We start from the raw sequence: 15,671 nt of genomic DNA, 5'->3' as shown, positions 1-15,671 counted from the left end.
AAATTTTTCTCTTTTTTATTTTTAAATGTCTTTTCATTCCTCTATTCCTATCTCTCACTCTCCACTTTCAGCAGCCACAGATGTAATAAAAAAAAAAAAACCCAAACTCTCACTTTGTTATTTATGGCAGCCTTACTGGATAAACCAACAGAGGTGAGGAAAGAAGAGGCCTATTCATTCCTATCTTTTCTATTCCGGAAATTAAACTAAACATGGAAAGGAAGATGAAATAGTCACTGAAAACCTTAGGTTTCCTTTCAATAACTAATCTATTTGCTGAAAAAGTTTGCTATACAAATCAACTTTAGAATTTAAAGCCCCTTATTTTGAATAAATTGTCACATTTATTGTGAAATATATATTCAAAAACTACATAACACATATATGCACGCACTAATGAATAATTATAAAGCAAACGTCCATTTTTCTAACTACCATCCAAGTCAAGAAATAGAAGCCAGGATCACAGAAACAGAAGTAACCTCTCTTAAACATACTTCCCCAACACCCCACTTCAATCACTGTGGCTTTAATGTGCTATGTAAATTTCACAAGTTCATTCACTGAGAATGAAAAGAAATAGTGCCAAAGGCGTTGTAAGATGGAAGTATTTAAAATACCTCTAAAACAGATTAATAGAGAACCTTTCTTAATATATAGAACATTTTGTTAAACTTTCCTGTGAAAAATGCCAGCAATAAGTATATCGGTCCATTTAGAATACAAATTATAGAAGTGTTTGAATTTAATTTTGTGGAACACCACACAGGAGGGCCATAAAACAGATTATTTGTTCCTAGCACTTCCAACAGCTGGCAGCGAGGAAGACCAATATTAGCACTCAAGATGCAAAAAAACACTAAATAACAGCTCGTTCAACTTAGTAGCACCTAAATATTTAACTATAAATTACAAAATAACAGATTGATCTCTGTGATCTTTGCTGGGCTCTGAGAAAAATAATAAAAGCCTAGGTAATACTCCTCACTTCCATGCCAAATAAGGATGCTCACGTACAGGACTACCTCTTGCACTAGATACCAGTGTATAGGTAATAACTGTAACATGGAATCACACTAAATGACTATCAATATTAATGACTCCTGTTCAAAGGTGGTTTGGTTACGAAATCTGTTACTCACAAAACTAGCCAAAGCAAGGGTTTTAAGGAGATATTAACAGCCTCAAAATAAATTTAACTGTAAAATATTAAAATTGATATGATGTTAAACTGGAAGTTCATTTTTTCCTTGGCAAAGTAAGCCACTCAGAGTTCAATATGACGTTTAAGTAAAAAATTTCCAAATACTGTTAATAAGCAACATTTAAGAACCCTTTTTAAGGAAGCACTCCTGCTCCAATATGTGGACAAAGATAATGCAAAGCAAATATAATTTATTTATAATGTAAAACATAGCCAAACAATTGTTTCCCTTACACCAAGATCTCCTTTTTCTCTTCCAATCCCACCCACATATATACCTAACCCTTACGTCTTCTCACTAACCACTGCAAGCCTGGGCAATGCTATCCCTGTGGGCTATGATGTGGTAAAGCTCTACAGTAATACCTTTGGGGACTGGATGAACAAGAAAACATACAACTGTATTAAACTTCCAAGGTCTTCCATTAAGCACACTGACAACGAGAGAATAAAAAACAGTCACAGGGAAGAATACCCCTGAATCTCTAGATATGCTTTATACAAATAGATTTCTTTCAATCTCTAACACTGCAATGGGTGAGCAAATGATATATCAATTTAATGGAATATTATGCAACCATTAAGACAAAAAATGAGAAAGCTATGTAACAGATTTTATAATATAGCATAAAATATTTTAAATATACTTTTATATCTAGATATAAAATATTATATATATGGGCAAAGACTTGAAGAAAACAATAGAAATAAATATTTAGCACAGTTGTGGGGACTTCTCCAACCCTCTGTATGTTTAGAAAGTAAATAAAAATCAGAAGGTCAAAAATGCAATGACTCCTCTCTCTAAAGAACTGTAAAAATATCATCAGCACCCTGGTAATCACCTCATATTTATGGTCTACACTAAACACACCAAAACTGGCTATATATTACCCTTACAGGAATGCTCTGGGCAAGGTCACCAGACAAAGGGGAAACAAGGTCCTGTCTGAGTAGTCTGATTAAGAGGAGGGAAAAAAATGACTACTTTACCTCATAGCAAGGGGACAGGTATTTTACCCAAAGTTGTGTTTTACTGCCAGCACAAGGTATCAAATCTAACATTACTTCTTACCAAAATTAACAACTGTATCCCATTTAAGCCTAGAAAAGTACAAAATGCAAAGAGACCGTCTATATGTTATAACTTAAGTGACACAGATTATATCAGTTTGGTCACCTCATTGCATCAAAAATTACATCTCTGTGAGAGTGAGAGACGTCTAGATTCAAGGATATTCTGAAATAGGCATAATAAGGCTTGTGTTATTTACTTTATGCCTGCCTTTAAACATCATATGGGTCAAAAGCTCAATACAGTAACCCTGAAATTATTGGTCCTACCTCAAGATGCAGAATTACTTTGGATTCTATTAATATGATTATAAAAATTGCCCTTCACAGCTAACTTTTTTGCAGAAATTAACAAGCTATACCCTAAAATTTACATGTAAATGCAAAAGATCCAAAATTGCCAAAATAAACTAGAAAAAGAACAAAGTTGGAGGACTCACACTTCCCAATTTAAAACTTACAACAAAGCCACAGTAATCAAGATTGTGTGGTAATGGCATAAAGACAGACATACAGACAATAAAAACCATAAGGTCAATAGAATAGAATTGAGTGGCCAGAAATAAATCCTCACATTTATAGTCAACTGGTTTTTGAAAGGGTACCAAGACAAATGAATAGGGATGGAAAAGTCTTTTCAACAAACGGTGCAGGGACATGTTAAGTGAAATAAGCCAGTTAGAGAAGGATAATGTCTGTATGACTCCACTCATATGAGGAATTTAAAAATGTGGACAAAGAGAACAGATTAGTGGCTACCAGGGGAAAGGTGGGGTGGGGGGGGTGGGCACAAAGGGTGAAGTGGTGCACCTACAACACGAACGACAAACATTAATGCACAACTGAAGTTTCACAAGATTGTAACCTATCATTAACTCAATTCAAAAAAAAAACAAAAACAACAACAAATGGTGCAGGGACAACCAGATATCCACATGCAAAAACAGTACCTCTACTTCATATCATATATGAAAATTAACACCAAGTGGCTATTCATACACAAAACAATAAAACTGGACCACTAACTCACACCACATACAAAAATTCTCTCAAAATGGGTCATGGACCCATAAAAGCTACAACCATAAAATTCTTAGAAGAAAACACAGGAGTAAATCTTTGGCACCTTGGATTAGCTTCTTAGATATGAAATCAAAAACAAAAACCAAAGAAAAAAATAGATAAATTAGACTTCATCAAAATTAAAAACTTCTGTGCTTCAAAAGACACCATCAAGAAAATGAAAAAGACAACCCAGAAAATGAGGGAAAATATCTGCAAATCATTTATCTGATAAGGACCTCGTATCCAGAATATATAAACACTTAGAACTCAATAACAGAAAGACAAATTACCCAATTTTAAAGAGGGCAAAGGACTTAAATGGATATTGCTTGAAAGATATACAAACAGCCAGTAAGCACATGAAAAGATGCTCAACATCATTAGTTATTAGAGAAATGCAAATCAAACCACAATGAGATACTACTTCACACCAACTAGAATGGCTAAAATCAAAAGGAAACACATTAAAAGTAAGGATGTGGAGAAAGTGGAACCCTTGTGCATTGCTGGTAAGATTGTAAAATGATGCAGCCACTCTGGAAAACAGTTTGGCAGTTCCTTAAAATATTAAACAAAGAGTTACTACATAACCCAACAATTCCAAGAACTGAAACATATGCCCACACAAAAACCTGCACATGAATGTTCATAGCAGCATTACTGATAACAGCCAAAATGTGAAACAACCCAAACGTCCATCAACTGATGAACAGATAAACAACAAGTGGTATATCCATACAATGGAACATTATTTACCAATAAAAAGGAGTAAGTAGTGATATATGCTACCATATGGATGAATCTTGTAGAACATTATGCTAAATGAAAGGAGCGGGTGCATTCAACAGGCTATTTGTACAATATATTTCCTTCAACTATTTTTCCTCTATACATTTTACACTCTACCACACAAATATTATGTCCTCTATGCTTTTTGCCCAGTGACCCAAAATAAAACCTTTTGACCTTCTATGACCCACTAGACTCTACTAGAACATCTCTTTCGCTCTGCCTAATTGTTACAGTCATCTATGGACATGTCCAGTGTCCCCTGCTTTCTGACGATAAGACTGTCAATCAATTTTGTATCTTTTACAGTACAATGCCTTACATATAAGGGTGTTCACTGTTCTTTAAGGGATAAACATCATTACAACAAAAAGAACCTAGGCTGTGGAATCTAATAGTCCTTCATGTATTTAATGAGCAGTTACTGGTGACCTGTTTTGTGCTGGAACTGAACTGAGCTCAAATCCAGATTCACCCATTTAACCTGTCTAAATCTATTTTCCTCTCTAAATTGAACATGCTACCTACATTTTGCAAGTGTTTGAGGATTAAATTCAATGACATACTCCTTTTGGTACACATATGTCCTCAATAAATGCTATTTCCTTTTTTTCACGTTTCCTCAAAAGTAACTGAACACATTTCTTTACGTCTGTGAAAAAATATAGTATATAGAGGATATACCCAGGAGAAAAATGATCTCAAACTTGTAAGCAAGTAATTTCAAATTTATAATTTATATTATAAACCTCATATTTTGTTAGTAAAATTACCTATTCAGAGTCTGAGAAGTAACGTCCTTGAAGTTGGAGAACTCTCATAGCCCACGCTGATACCACTACAGTTGCTAGAAAATTATTTTATCCTAACCAAAATTTGCTTTTCCAAGAGGCTTGAATATCTGAGGTACACTTTCTTAGGCAAAAATTTAAGAATCATATTAAGCCCTCGCTCTGCAGAAGATACTGCACAAGATACTGATCACACTTGAAAGCAAATATACAGAAGAGGGCATGGTGATGTAGGACTCTCACAAACTCTGGTGAGAACTGAAAACCTGTACAATCTCCTAGGAAGGTAAGCTGGCAGTATACACAGTATCAAAGGCCTCAAAACCAACATACCTTCTGATCCACTAATTATACTCCTAGGAATCTATTCTGAGGAAACAGACAAAAAATTCAGGCACCAGATGCTCATTGTAAAATAATAACATTTGCCAAAACTCCACATTCAATATGCATAGGTGGCTAGAATTATATTTTTTTAAATATTAAGAGTGATTGTTCCTGGGTAGCAAAATCATGGTCAGTTTTTATTGCGTTACTTTTTTATATGTTCTAAGTCGTCTGCAATTCAGATGTGTTGATAAAAAAACTTTTTTTTTTTTGCTGAGGAAGATTCACCCTGAGCTAACATCTGTTGCCAATCTTCCTCTCTTATGTTTGTATGTGAGCTGCCACCACAGCACAGACACTGACAAGTGGTATAGGTCCACGCCCAGGAACTGAACTCAGGCTGCCTAAGTGGGGCACGCCAAACTTAACCACTAGGCCACCAGGGTTGGCCCTGAAAAAACGTTTTTTTTAAAGCAGCAAAACAAACTATCGTCAGAGCTAAGAAAGTAATAACGTATTTGATTATCACTTTAGAATTTTAAAAGTGATTTCAGATACATAGCTGGATCTTTAAAACATGCCATTAAGGTGGATAAAGTGATTATTTTGTCAATTTAACAAATGAGGAAACGAAGGCTGAAGTCATGTCGCTTGCCCATGGTTACACTTAGTTGACACTAAGAATCCATGATTTTCATTTCTAATTCTATGCTCTTTTCTCCACCAGAAGTTCTCAAAACATGGCCCCAGATCTGGCAGCAGCAGCACCACCTGGCAACCTGTTAGAAATATAAACTCTGAGGTCCCACCCCAGACCTCAATCAGAAACTCGGAGACGGTGGTGGGCAGCAATCCATGTTTTAAACAAGCCCTCCAGGATTCAGATGGATGATAAATCTGAGAGCCACTGCTGTGTATCACGCTGCCTCACAAACACATTATGAGATAATCAAAACAATTTTGGAAAAAAGGGAGTGGTGGTGTTATTTATACCTCTGTCAAGTGCATTTTCACATTTTCAGGCTCTTGCAAATTAACAGGAGGTAGTAATTATAATGATTCACAAAAATCTTAATGTTTGATTCCTGACAACGTAATTAACCAACTACTTTCTTTTGGATTACCACCAGCAGTCCCAGAGGACAGACAGATCTTCAGTACAGTAATGTTACAGGAAATGAACTGACGAGAACACTGGAACATCACTAGCTAAAAATGCTCAAGAAGAAAGAGTCTGTTATATTTAGGTGTGTTGTATGCGTGGGCAGGGAGTGGGGGCAGGAATCAGAAACATAACAATTTTTATTAACTTGAACCGTTACTTCTAGATAATATTCTTCTGACCTTTGTAACCCTGAAAACCAATATGATGACCTGATCTCCTGTTGAATCCAGTCCATAACCATTTACAGAGCACTCGCTATATGTAAGACATTGTACAAGTGCTAACGGAAACACAAAGCTAAGGAGACAGTTTCTGCCCCATGTAACTTACTTTTTTTTTTTTTTGGTGAGGAATATTGTCCCTGAGCTAACATCTGTGCCAATCTTCCTCTTTTTTGTATGTGGGATGCTGCCACAGCATGGCTTGATGAGCAGTGTGTAGATCTGTGCCTGGGATCTGAACCCATGAAGCCCGGGCCACCAAAGAAGAGCACATGAACTTAACCACTCCGCCACTGGGCCAGCCGTTGCCCTACATAACATTTAACCTACCAGAGGATGTCAATATTTCATCAAGAATAAAGCAAGGCAAAGAGAGGGAGTGCCACAAGACAAATTTAAAAATTTGTCATGGAAATTCAAAGAAAAGTGACATCTCACTTTGGAGGGAGTAGACAGGAAAATGTGAGTCTGGGGAGACAGAATTTCAATAGAGAAAAGTGGAGGAAGGGGAAATATCAGTCTCTTATTACAGAGAAGATGAGGCAAGAAGTAGGAGGGGAGAGTGTGTGCAGAAGGACATCATACTGTGACTGCAGGCAATAGTGGAAAGACCAATCGGGTTACACTGTCCTGCCTGGGACTAACTATGTCACTCTGGCCAAGAAAGCCTACCTCTGAATCACAACTACTCATTTACGATAGGAATAGTAACAACTATCTTATTTACCTCACAGAGTTATTTACTTGAAAAAAAGGCCAGAGAGGGAAAGGCCTCAATATAAAAAAACACAGGACGTGTTCAAAGTTCAATAATTATTCCCTATTGGGTAAATCAAAATTGTATAATATTGAAAATATTTCAGTGCAAAATGTTTCCATTTCAAAAATTACTTTCAGTTTCTATTATTAATAAGTGAATAAATAATCTGGATAACTAAAAATAATGTAAGCAGAAAAATCAAATTATAAAAATTTTTTTAAAATAGATTTTATATGAAAGTATCTTTTCTTGGGGAGGTTTACCTACCTAGCAATAGTATATTGGCAGTTTCTCCTGAAACTAAAAATACGTTTATCAAACAATTCAACAATTGGACTTTTGGCATTTATCCCAGAGAAATAAAAACTTACATTCATACAAAAATCTGCCTACAAAAGTTAAAAGCAGCTTTAGTTGTAACAGCCAAAAACTGGAAACAACTCACATGTCCTGAAATGCACCTATGGTTAAACAAATTATGATACATCTATATCACAGAATTAAAATGAATGAACTATTATTGCTGGATTCAAGGGAATTATGCTGAGTGACAAAAGGCAATTCGAAAAGGTTACACACTGTAACCTTTCTGAAATAAAATTACAGAGAGCTGGAGAACAGATTAGTGTTTGCCAGAGTGAGGAGAGAGCTGATGTGGCTAAAACGGGCAGCATGAGCGAGTACTGTGGTGATAGAACAGTTCCGTATCTTGACTGCAGTGGTGGCCACATGAAGCTACAGTTACATAACTACACACGTAAATGAGTACAAGTATAACTGGTAAAACCTAAATAAGCTCTTACATTATTTTCCTGGTTCTGATATTGTATTATACTTATTTGAGTGATCAACACTGGAGAAGGTGGGAGAAAGCATGCGTGGGACCTTCTTGTATATTTCTTTGCAATTTCTCATGAATCTATTATTATTCTAAAATAAAATGTTAAAAAGAAAGGTACACTGCCATTTTTTCTAAAGGGATGATGCCCATTCTTCTAACAGTACTATGAAAGTGGTATTCTTATCCACTGCTGATGGCATACTAAATTGCTACAGTCTCCTACGGAAAATGATTTTACAGTATAAATCCAGGGCCACAGAAGTTTTGTGCCCTTTGACCTAACCATCTAATTTCTTAGAATCACCTAAAGAAACACAATCAAATTTGGGAAAACATATATACATATACAGATGTATGTAAAGATATTACTACAGTGTAAATGAGAACAAAGCAAAACTGGATGCAACTTAGATGCTTGAGAATATGGAAATTATTAAATTCTCTAAATCTAGTCCTGAAATACTACGCAACCATTGATAAGGTTCACAATGATACAACAATATAACAGAAAATGCACATTATGAGAGAACAAAGAAAAATTCAAAATTAGCTCCTAAAACATGCATATAAAATAACAGGACATATTTTTCACAAAAATAAAAGACGATTGTGTTAGTGTGACACACTTATGGGTATTTTTCTCAAACTTTCTTAGAGCTGTCATAGTTAAAAGAGTTACAGAGTTTCATAGTTAAAGAAATAAGCATACTTTTACCTTATCCCAGAAATCAACCAAAGCTGTAAAGTCCCATTTCTTAGAATATGCCACATTGTATTTCAGAATAGCATCCTATGGAAAAAGCATAAACAAAATCTCATGATATAGTCAAGTGAATTATCTGTGAATAGCCTGTCTCCTCTATGAACTACTTCCAGTAAATCCCTTAACGCTGGACCAGCTTCCTCCTATCCTTAGCTACTCCACATCAGCATCAATGAACAAATAAAATGCATGCTAATTTATTATTCACTTAAGAAAAATGAGATTAGAAAGGTCAAGTAATAGTGGAAAAAATATCATCATTACTCTAAAGCATGCATTCGAAACAGAGGTGATACACTCCAAGGGGACAAAAATTGGATCTTCGGGATAAAAAAGTTTAAATATAATAATGCTTTCTGGCCCTCAATAGGGTCACATTATACATACAGATATACAGTGTATTTGTAGTATTAAAATTTCATGGGGAGAGTAAATTAGGAAAAAATGTCTAAAAAGGCTCCCTGGAAGAGAGGGCAATAATGAAAAAAAGATTGAGAAACACTGCCTTAAAGCATAAAACGGTCTTTTTTCCTTTATTACCAGCCATTTTTATAAACTACATATAAAATGCCTATCTTCCCCTGGCAGTTCACATGAATTAAATATTCACGTACAGTGAAAAGTCAAAATAGTATGCCATCTACTGGTGGAATGTTTAATTGTCTGAATAGGCAATACTCTTACCTGGTTACCAGAGTTACAAACAAGAAAAGCGGCCCAAAACGGAGTCACTCGCACTAAACTGCAACTCACCAAACCAACATTAATTTAACTACAGTTTCAGCCTCTCCCAGAAGTGGAATCTTAAACCAGTCAATCAGGAATCACCTGGTCAGCACTAATTAGGCCATCTGCCTGACAGACCCCTGCCATGCCCTAAACGAAAGTGATCTGGCCATAACCAATCTACTTTATTTTTTTTTTGAGGAAGATTAGCCCTGAGCTAACATCTGCCGCCAATTCTCCTTTTTTTGCTGAGCAAGACTGGCCCTGAACTAACATCTGTGCCCATCTTCCTCTACTTTACATGTGGGACGCCTGCCACAGCATGGCTTGACTAGCAGTGCATAGGTCTGCACCCGGGAAACGAACCGGCAAACCCCAGGCCACCAAAGTGGAACGTGTGAACTTAACCACTGTGCCAACAGGCCGGCCCCAAAACCAATCTACTTTTTGTTAATGTAACTTCTTTGTTCCTGCTCCCTTCTGCCTATAAAAGTCTTTCATTTAACACAGCAACTCGGAGCTTCTTTCTGTCTGCTAGATGGATGCTGCCCAATTCAAGAATCATTGAATAAAGCCAGTAAGATCTTTAAAATTTACTCAGTTGAATTGTTTTTTTTTTTAACACCAGAATGGGGTATGCATAAGGCAATCCATTAGTTACAGAGAAAAAAATATTATTTATAATTATATTTCATCTCATCCTTTTAATTTCTATTTTGACTATATTTTATAATGTACATATTATATTAATAAAGTAACATGTAGAGTTTATAAACTATTTGCATTTGTAACACACACCCCAAAATTTTTTAAAAATATGTAAGTCTGAAAAACGCTGTTAAACTATTTAAACTTTCCAAATTTCCTCATCACTGAATAAGTTTTAAAAAAATTAATACTCTTGCCAAGGAGCTTCCTGAAACATCCTTCATCCCATATAAATAACCACAAAGTAACTAGGTTAAAAATTGAGCCAACAAAATCCATATTATTTACTTGGAGTTGTGGATAACCAAGTTTCTTCAAAAAGGAAAAGAAAAAGCACCAACCATAAAATAACATGGCAACAAAAGCTTTTATTTTTTTCTCACAGCCATAACATAAAAATTTCCATTAAAAAAGAAAAGATTTTAAGAATTTTTCTCTAATGACTGGTACCTGATTTCAGAACCTCACAGAAAGTATTAAATCACAGTGTCTATCAACAAGTGAGTGAACAAACAAGGCATATACTGCAACAAACCGCTGACACATTCAACAACATGGATGAAGCTCAACGATCCTCACTCTGAGTGAAAGAAGCCAGACACACTGCATACACACTATGTGACTCCATTCACGTAAAACGTAAGCTAACCTATAGTGAAAAAAGCGGATCACGAGCTGTCTGGGGCCAGTGCAGCAAGAGGAAGTGAACACAAAGGGGTAAGAAGAATCGTGGAGGGTAACAGGAACGTTCTGCGTCTGGACTGTAGTAGGGGCTTCTCAGGTACATGCAAACCTCATCAAACTGCATACTTTAAAAGGATGCATTTCCTCATATTTAAAGCATTCATCAAAGCTAGTAAGGAAAAAGATTTTAAATAGCATTTACACTCTAATTCTTTAATGGGGTTTTATAATTAGCATTAACTCCTAACTAGTATTTACTTTTCCATCAGTCTTCAAGTCTCAAAAGTAGTCTAACACGAGGTCTCTAACATCAGGAAAACTGGATACTATTCTGTATTCTTAGCTATCAACGACTAAATGAGGTTTTCCTAGCTCATAATTAACACAATTAGTTAAAGCACAAAGAAATCCATTCTTTGCAAATTATCAGGCACACCATTTAGAGAAACATCACTGTGTAATTCAACTTTTGAGGACACTGTTCCTTTTTCTTCAAAGATTTTATTTTTCCTTCTTCTCCCAAAGCCCCCCAGGACATAGCTGTATATTTTTTTAGTTGTGGGTCCTTCTAGTTGTGGCATGTGGGACACCACCTCAGCATGGCCTGATGAGCAGTGTCATGTCCACACCCTGGATCCGAACCGGCAAAACCCTGAGCCGCTGAAGCGGAGCTTGTGGACTTAACCACTTGGTCACCGGGCTGGCCCCGATACTGGTCCTTTTTTAAATTTTATCTTTTTTTTTTTGGTGAGGAAGACTGGCCCTGGGCTAACATCTGTGTCAATCTTCCTCCACTTTGTATGCGGGACACCACCACAGCATGGCCTGATGAGCCGTGTGCAGGTCTGCACCGGGGAACCAAACCCACGAATCCCTGGCAACCAAAGAAGAGCATGTGAACTTAACCACTACACCACCGGGCCAGCACCCTCCTTTTTTAAACTTAACATGTCGAATCCCTCCTAAGTCAACATCAAATGGCATAAAAACAGCAGAAAAGATGATTATATTCAGTAAGAGGGACTGAATGTTTCCCCCTCCCTCTCATAGTGTTCTTTCAGCAAAGGAAACAATTACCATAAGCAGATAGAAGAAAATCTCGATGGATTACTCTGCTCTGTTGAATCTACCATAAAATGAACAAGAAAGGGAAATTCAGATTAAAGCAATTACCCCTTCCTAAAGTAATCACGGCACAGTAAGGAACTGCTAAAGAGGTGAGCAGACTATGTAATTTAGAACAGTATGATTATTCTGTACTTACACTTAAATAAAAAATATGAAAATTCTTAATAATCCTATTTATAAGGCCATAAAGGCCCTAAGACAGGGTTTCTCAAATGGAGTCTGGATAGTATTTTCGGGTGGCCTGCTTCTGTGTTTGTCAGTTTATAATTGTGGTTTTGGGATACATGGGCCAAAAGACAATACACTGTAGAAAGGAAGGCTGGTACTTTAAAGAGATAAAAATGATGTAAAGATTGAGCCATCCTAAGATACACTGCAGCACAGGAATGTCAAATTCTAAAGAACTTAGCCCAAAGTGGTCACTGTCATATTTATTTGAAAGCCGATGTTTTGTATACAGATCCCATCTTTGTATCTACCAACAGTCTATGATTAGTAAGAAAAGTAGTAAAGACAAAATGAAGAATTTTTTCTTTATAGAGTATTTTTTAAAGTTCCTCAGCATACTATTCAGGGGTTCAGATCAGTGATTAAAAAACTTCTGTGCAAAAAGGGAATGGTGACTACAAATTGTTTTCACCGTGATAATGAGCACAACTCCAATGATGGTTCCTAACACTTAAAATGGAAAAAAATCAAACTGATAGAGCTGTACACTGTAAGTATAAAGAGTATGTATTTAGTTTTACGTTTGTACATATGTAATTAACATTATACTAATAAAAATAAGTAAACTCTGGCAGACCTTGAGAATTTCTTTCATTTAAAAGGAGTACAAGATTGAGAAACACTATCCCTAAGGATTGAAATTTTCAAAATACATTATGGTACAACATATCAATGTCTTTCGTGTTAAGAAAAAAAAACAAGGAGCTACAAAAAAGGTACAGAAAGTTTAAGGATAACCTGTAAGTATAAATGGAAAAACAGTATAAAACCTGAGAAACCGTACACAGCAAATTCAGTCTCAAAGAAAATGAAACCCATTTTCACAGAAGTATAGAAACATCTGTTAGTGTTTATAGTTATAAAAATTTTAAAAGCTTATATGGCCACAGTTCCAAAACTAAACATATACTCACTCATATTTCAGATATTAGAAAAACAATCTAATGGTTGCCCTTAGTCTTAAGTGAAATATTAAAAACATCAAAAACTAAATTATTGCCAAAGTATGATTAATAAATTATTAAACTGCTAGAAGCTATATTAAGAGCAATAAAAAACAGAATACTTAATGTATACTTTAATCATTAGGAAACTCAGCTTCCCTTTGGGCAAATATTGTTCAAGTCATAATTCTTTCTTGATTTACTTTTAAAGGCATTTCAGAAACATAATTCTAAAACAAAAATAAAAGAGAAACTTGGACTGAAGGAAATTGGATGGGGAATCAAGAAACAGAGGTCTTATTCCTGGTTCTCCAAATTACTCTGTGTGGCTCCAGGCAAGTCATTTACAACTCTCAATGCTTCTACTCATTTGCTAGTGATGGAGTGGAAACCAAGAATGTCTCTAAAGAGACTTCCTCAGCAAGCAAGCACTATTGCATATAAATAATGTTGTTACCTGAGTCTATTAAAGATCAAAAAATGTCTTTGAGGGAGGAGACACTGGTCCCATCTCTAAGACACGTAAGAGGCAACAGCAGCAAAAAGAACATACCTTCAGGTTTTGGGGTCGTGGGAATTTGTTGAGAAGTGCCGTCTGAATGAGCTCCCACCGGCTCCCCGCAGTTCGCTCACCATTCTTTAAGGAAAAGGAAAAACAAATGGGGAAACTACTCGAAGTTCTTTTGCATCACAGAATCATAAATCAAACGAGCGTGCACTAAAGTACCTTTCAGAGACTAAAAGAACATCAGTTTTGTTCTCACCTCATCTTCCACAGGGTACAAATTTTGTTCTGAACAAGGCATCTTCACATGTTTGTTGTCCCACAAATCTTTAAAATGTGTTGGAAAAGGTTTAGGAACTTCTCCTGCTCGCAAAAGATCTACCTGAAATAGAGGTAAACAAGAAAACTGTAGGCGCATAAAAACTAGGTGTATCTTTTACAAAATAATCCAAAGAAGGCAGCCAAAGCAGATGATATAAAATACAGACCAGCTCCTAGGCAAGAAAGTCTTCTTGAAAACTCAGACCTCAGAAGTCTTCAGCTGCTCCCACTCCTCGTCTCTATTTAATCAGTCTCCAAGTCTCCATGTCCTGGGCATTCTATCTCCATCCCACCTGGGTCCCTGGTCCTCTTACTCTTTGCCTGAATTTCTGCCAAGGGCCTTTTCTATCCCTCTCCGTAATATCAACTGATCCCAGACACATTCATACCCCATAGAACCCTTATCCCCACTTGGAAATAACATTATCTTTCTAAAGTATTCTCAGGCTTCTAATCCTATAATGGCTCCCCTCTGCCTATCCTCTGATTTCAAATGATGTTCCCAGTTTTTAACATCCTCTCTAACCCAAACACAATCTGGTTAAATATCTATTCTGACCTTCAATGCTTAGATCAATTTTTGTTGCCTCTAAGACGTCTTCAGAAACTTTTTAAAAGGCAGCTTATTCCATCTTATTTTATTAGATCATTATCATTCTAGAGCATACTTTGTTCCCTTCTCCCACTAGACTCTAAACTTCTTGAGAACAATAACCATATTAACTTTGTATTCTGAATATGTATGACAGAGCCTGGCATGTGTGTTTTTATACATATACGTGTATATGTATGAATATGCAAATATACACATGTATATATACACATATGCTACTTATAATAAGCATTAAATAAATATTTGAGGAAGGAGATATCTTAAAACACAAAAGTTTTCTATTTTGCTTATTTCAGACATTTCACATAAACGGAATCATATAATACATGGCCTTTTGTGTCTGGCCTCTTTCATTCAGCATAATGTTTTCAAGGTTCATCCATGTTGTAGCACTGATCAGTACTTCACTGCAGATAATCAAATAATCACATAAATAAATACAAAATTTCAACCGTAATATGCTATGAATGAGAGGTTCGTGGTGTTATGAGCATCTATTTCAGACAATTTTAACTTATCTGGTGAGCTTAGAGAAGAGTTCCTCGAGGAAGTGGTAATTGAGCCAAAGTCCAAAGGATAAAAAGAAGTTAGATAGGAAAAGAGGAAAGGAAAATTGTTCCTCAAAAAGGGAACAGCTTATGAGAAGGAAGCCTGTCAAATAGGCAGCTTCATAAAAAGTCCGGAACTCAAGAGAAATAAATTTATAGGCCATCTGTAGTGACCATTAAAACCCTAACTGTGGATGAGACCACTCAGAGAGAGAGGGAAAAGAAAAGAAGACCTATGAAAAAGCCTTGAGAAACTCCAACATTTA

At 36.0% G+C, this 15,671-nt stretch overlaps 1 protein-coding gene across 6 annotated transcripts in view; it reads right to left on the bottom strand.

Moving 5' to 3' along the window:
- Positions 1–15,671, bottom strand: part of PARG (poly(ADP-ribose) glycohydrolase) — a 113,213-nt gene that overhangs the window by 84,968 nt on the left and 12,574 nt on the right. For 5 of the 6 annotated variants that reach the window (XM_070493057.1, XM_014830465.3, XM_070493061.1 and 2 more), the window contains 3 exons: positions 14,183–14,305; positions 13,972–14,055; positions 8,953–9,027 (listed from right to left, as the gene is read on the bottom strand). In XM_070493057.1, coding sequence (XP_070349158.1) covers positions 8,953–9,027; positions 13,972–14,055; positions 14,183–14,305 — 282 coding nt within the window. The remainder of the gene's footprint in view (positions 1–8,952; positions 9,028–13,971; positions 14,056–14,182; positions 14,306–15,671) is intronic. The other variant, XM_070493051.1, reaches the window with a different exon arrangement.

The sequence above is a fragment of the Equus asinus genome, chromosome 2, assembly GCF_041296235.1.
Source record: "Equus asinus isolate D_3611 breed Donkey chromosome 2, EquAss-T2T_v2, whole genome shotgun sequence".
Taxonomy (NCBI): Eukaryota; Metazoa; Chordata; class Mammalia; order Perissodactyla; family Equidae; genus Equus; species Equus asinus.
This window is presented reverse-complemented; position numbering and strand designations above follow the sequence as displayed.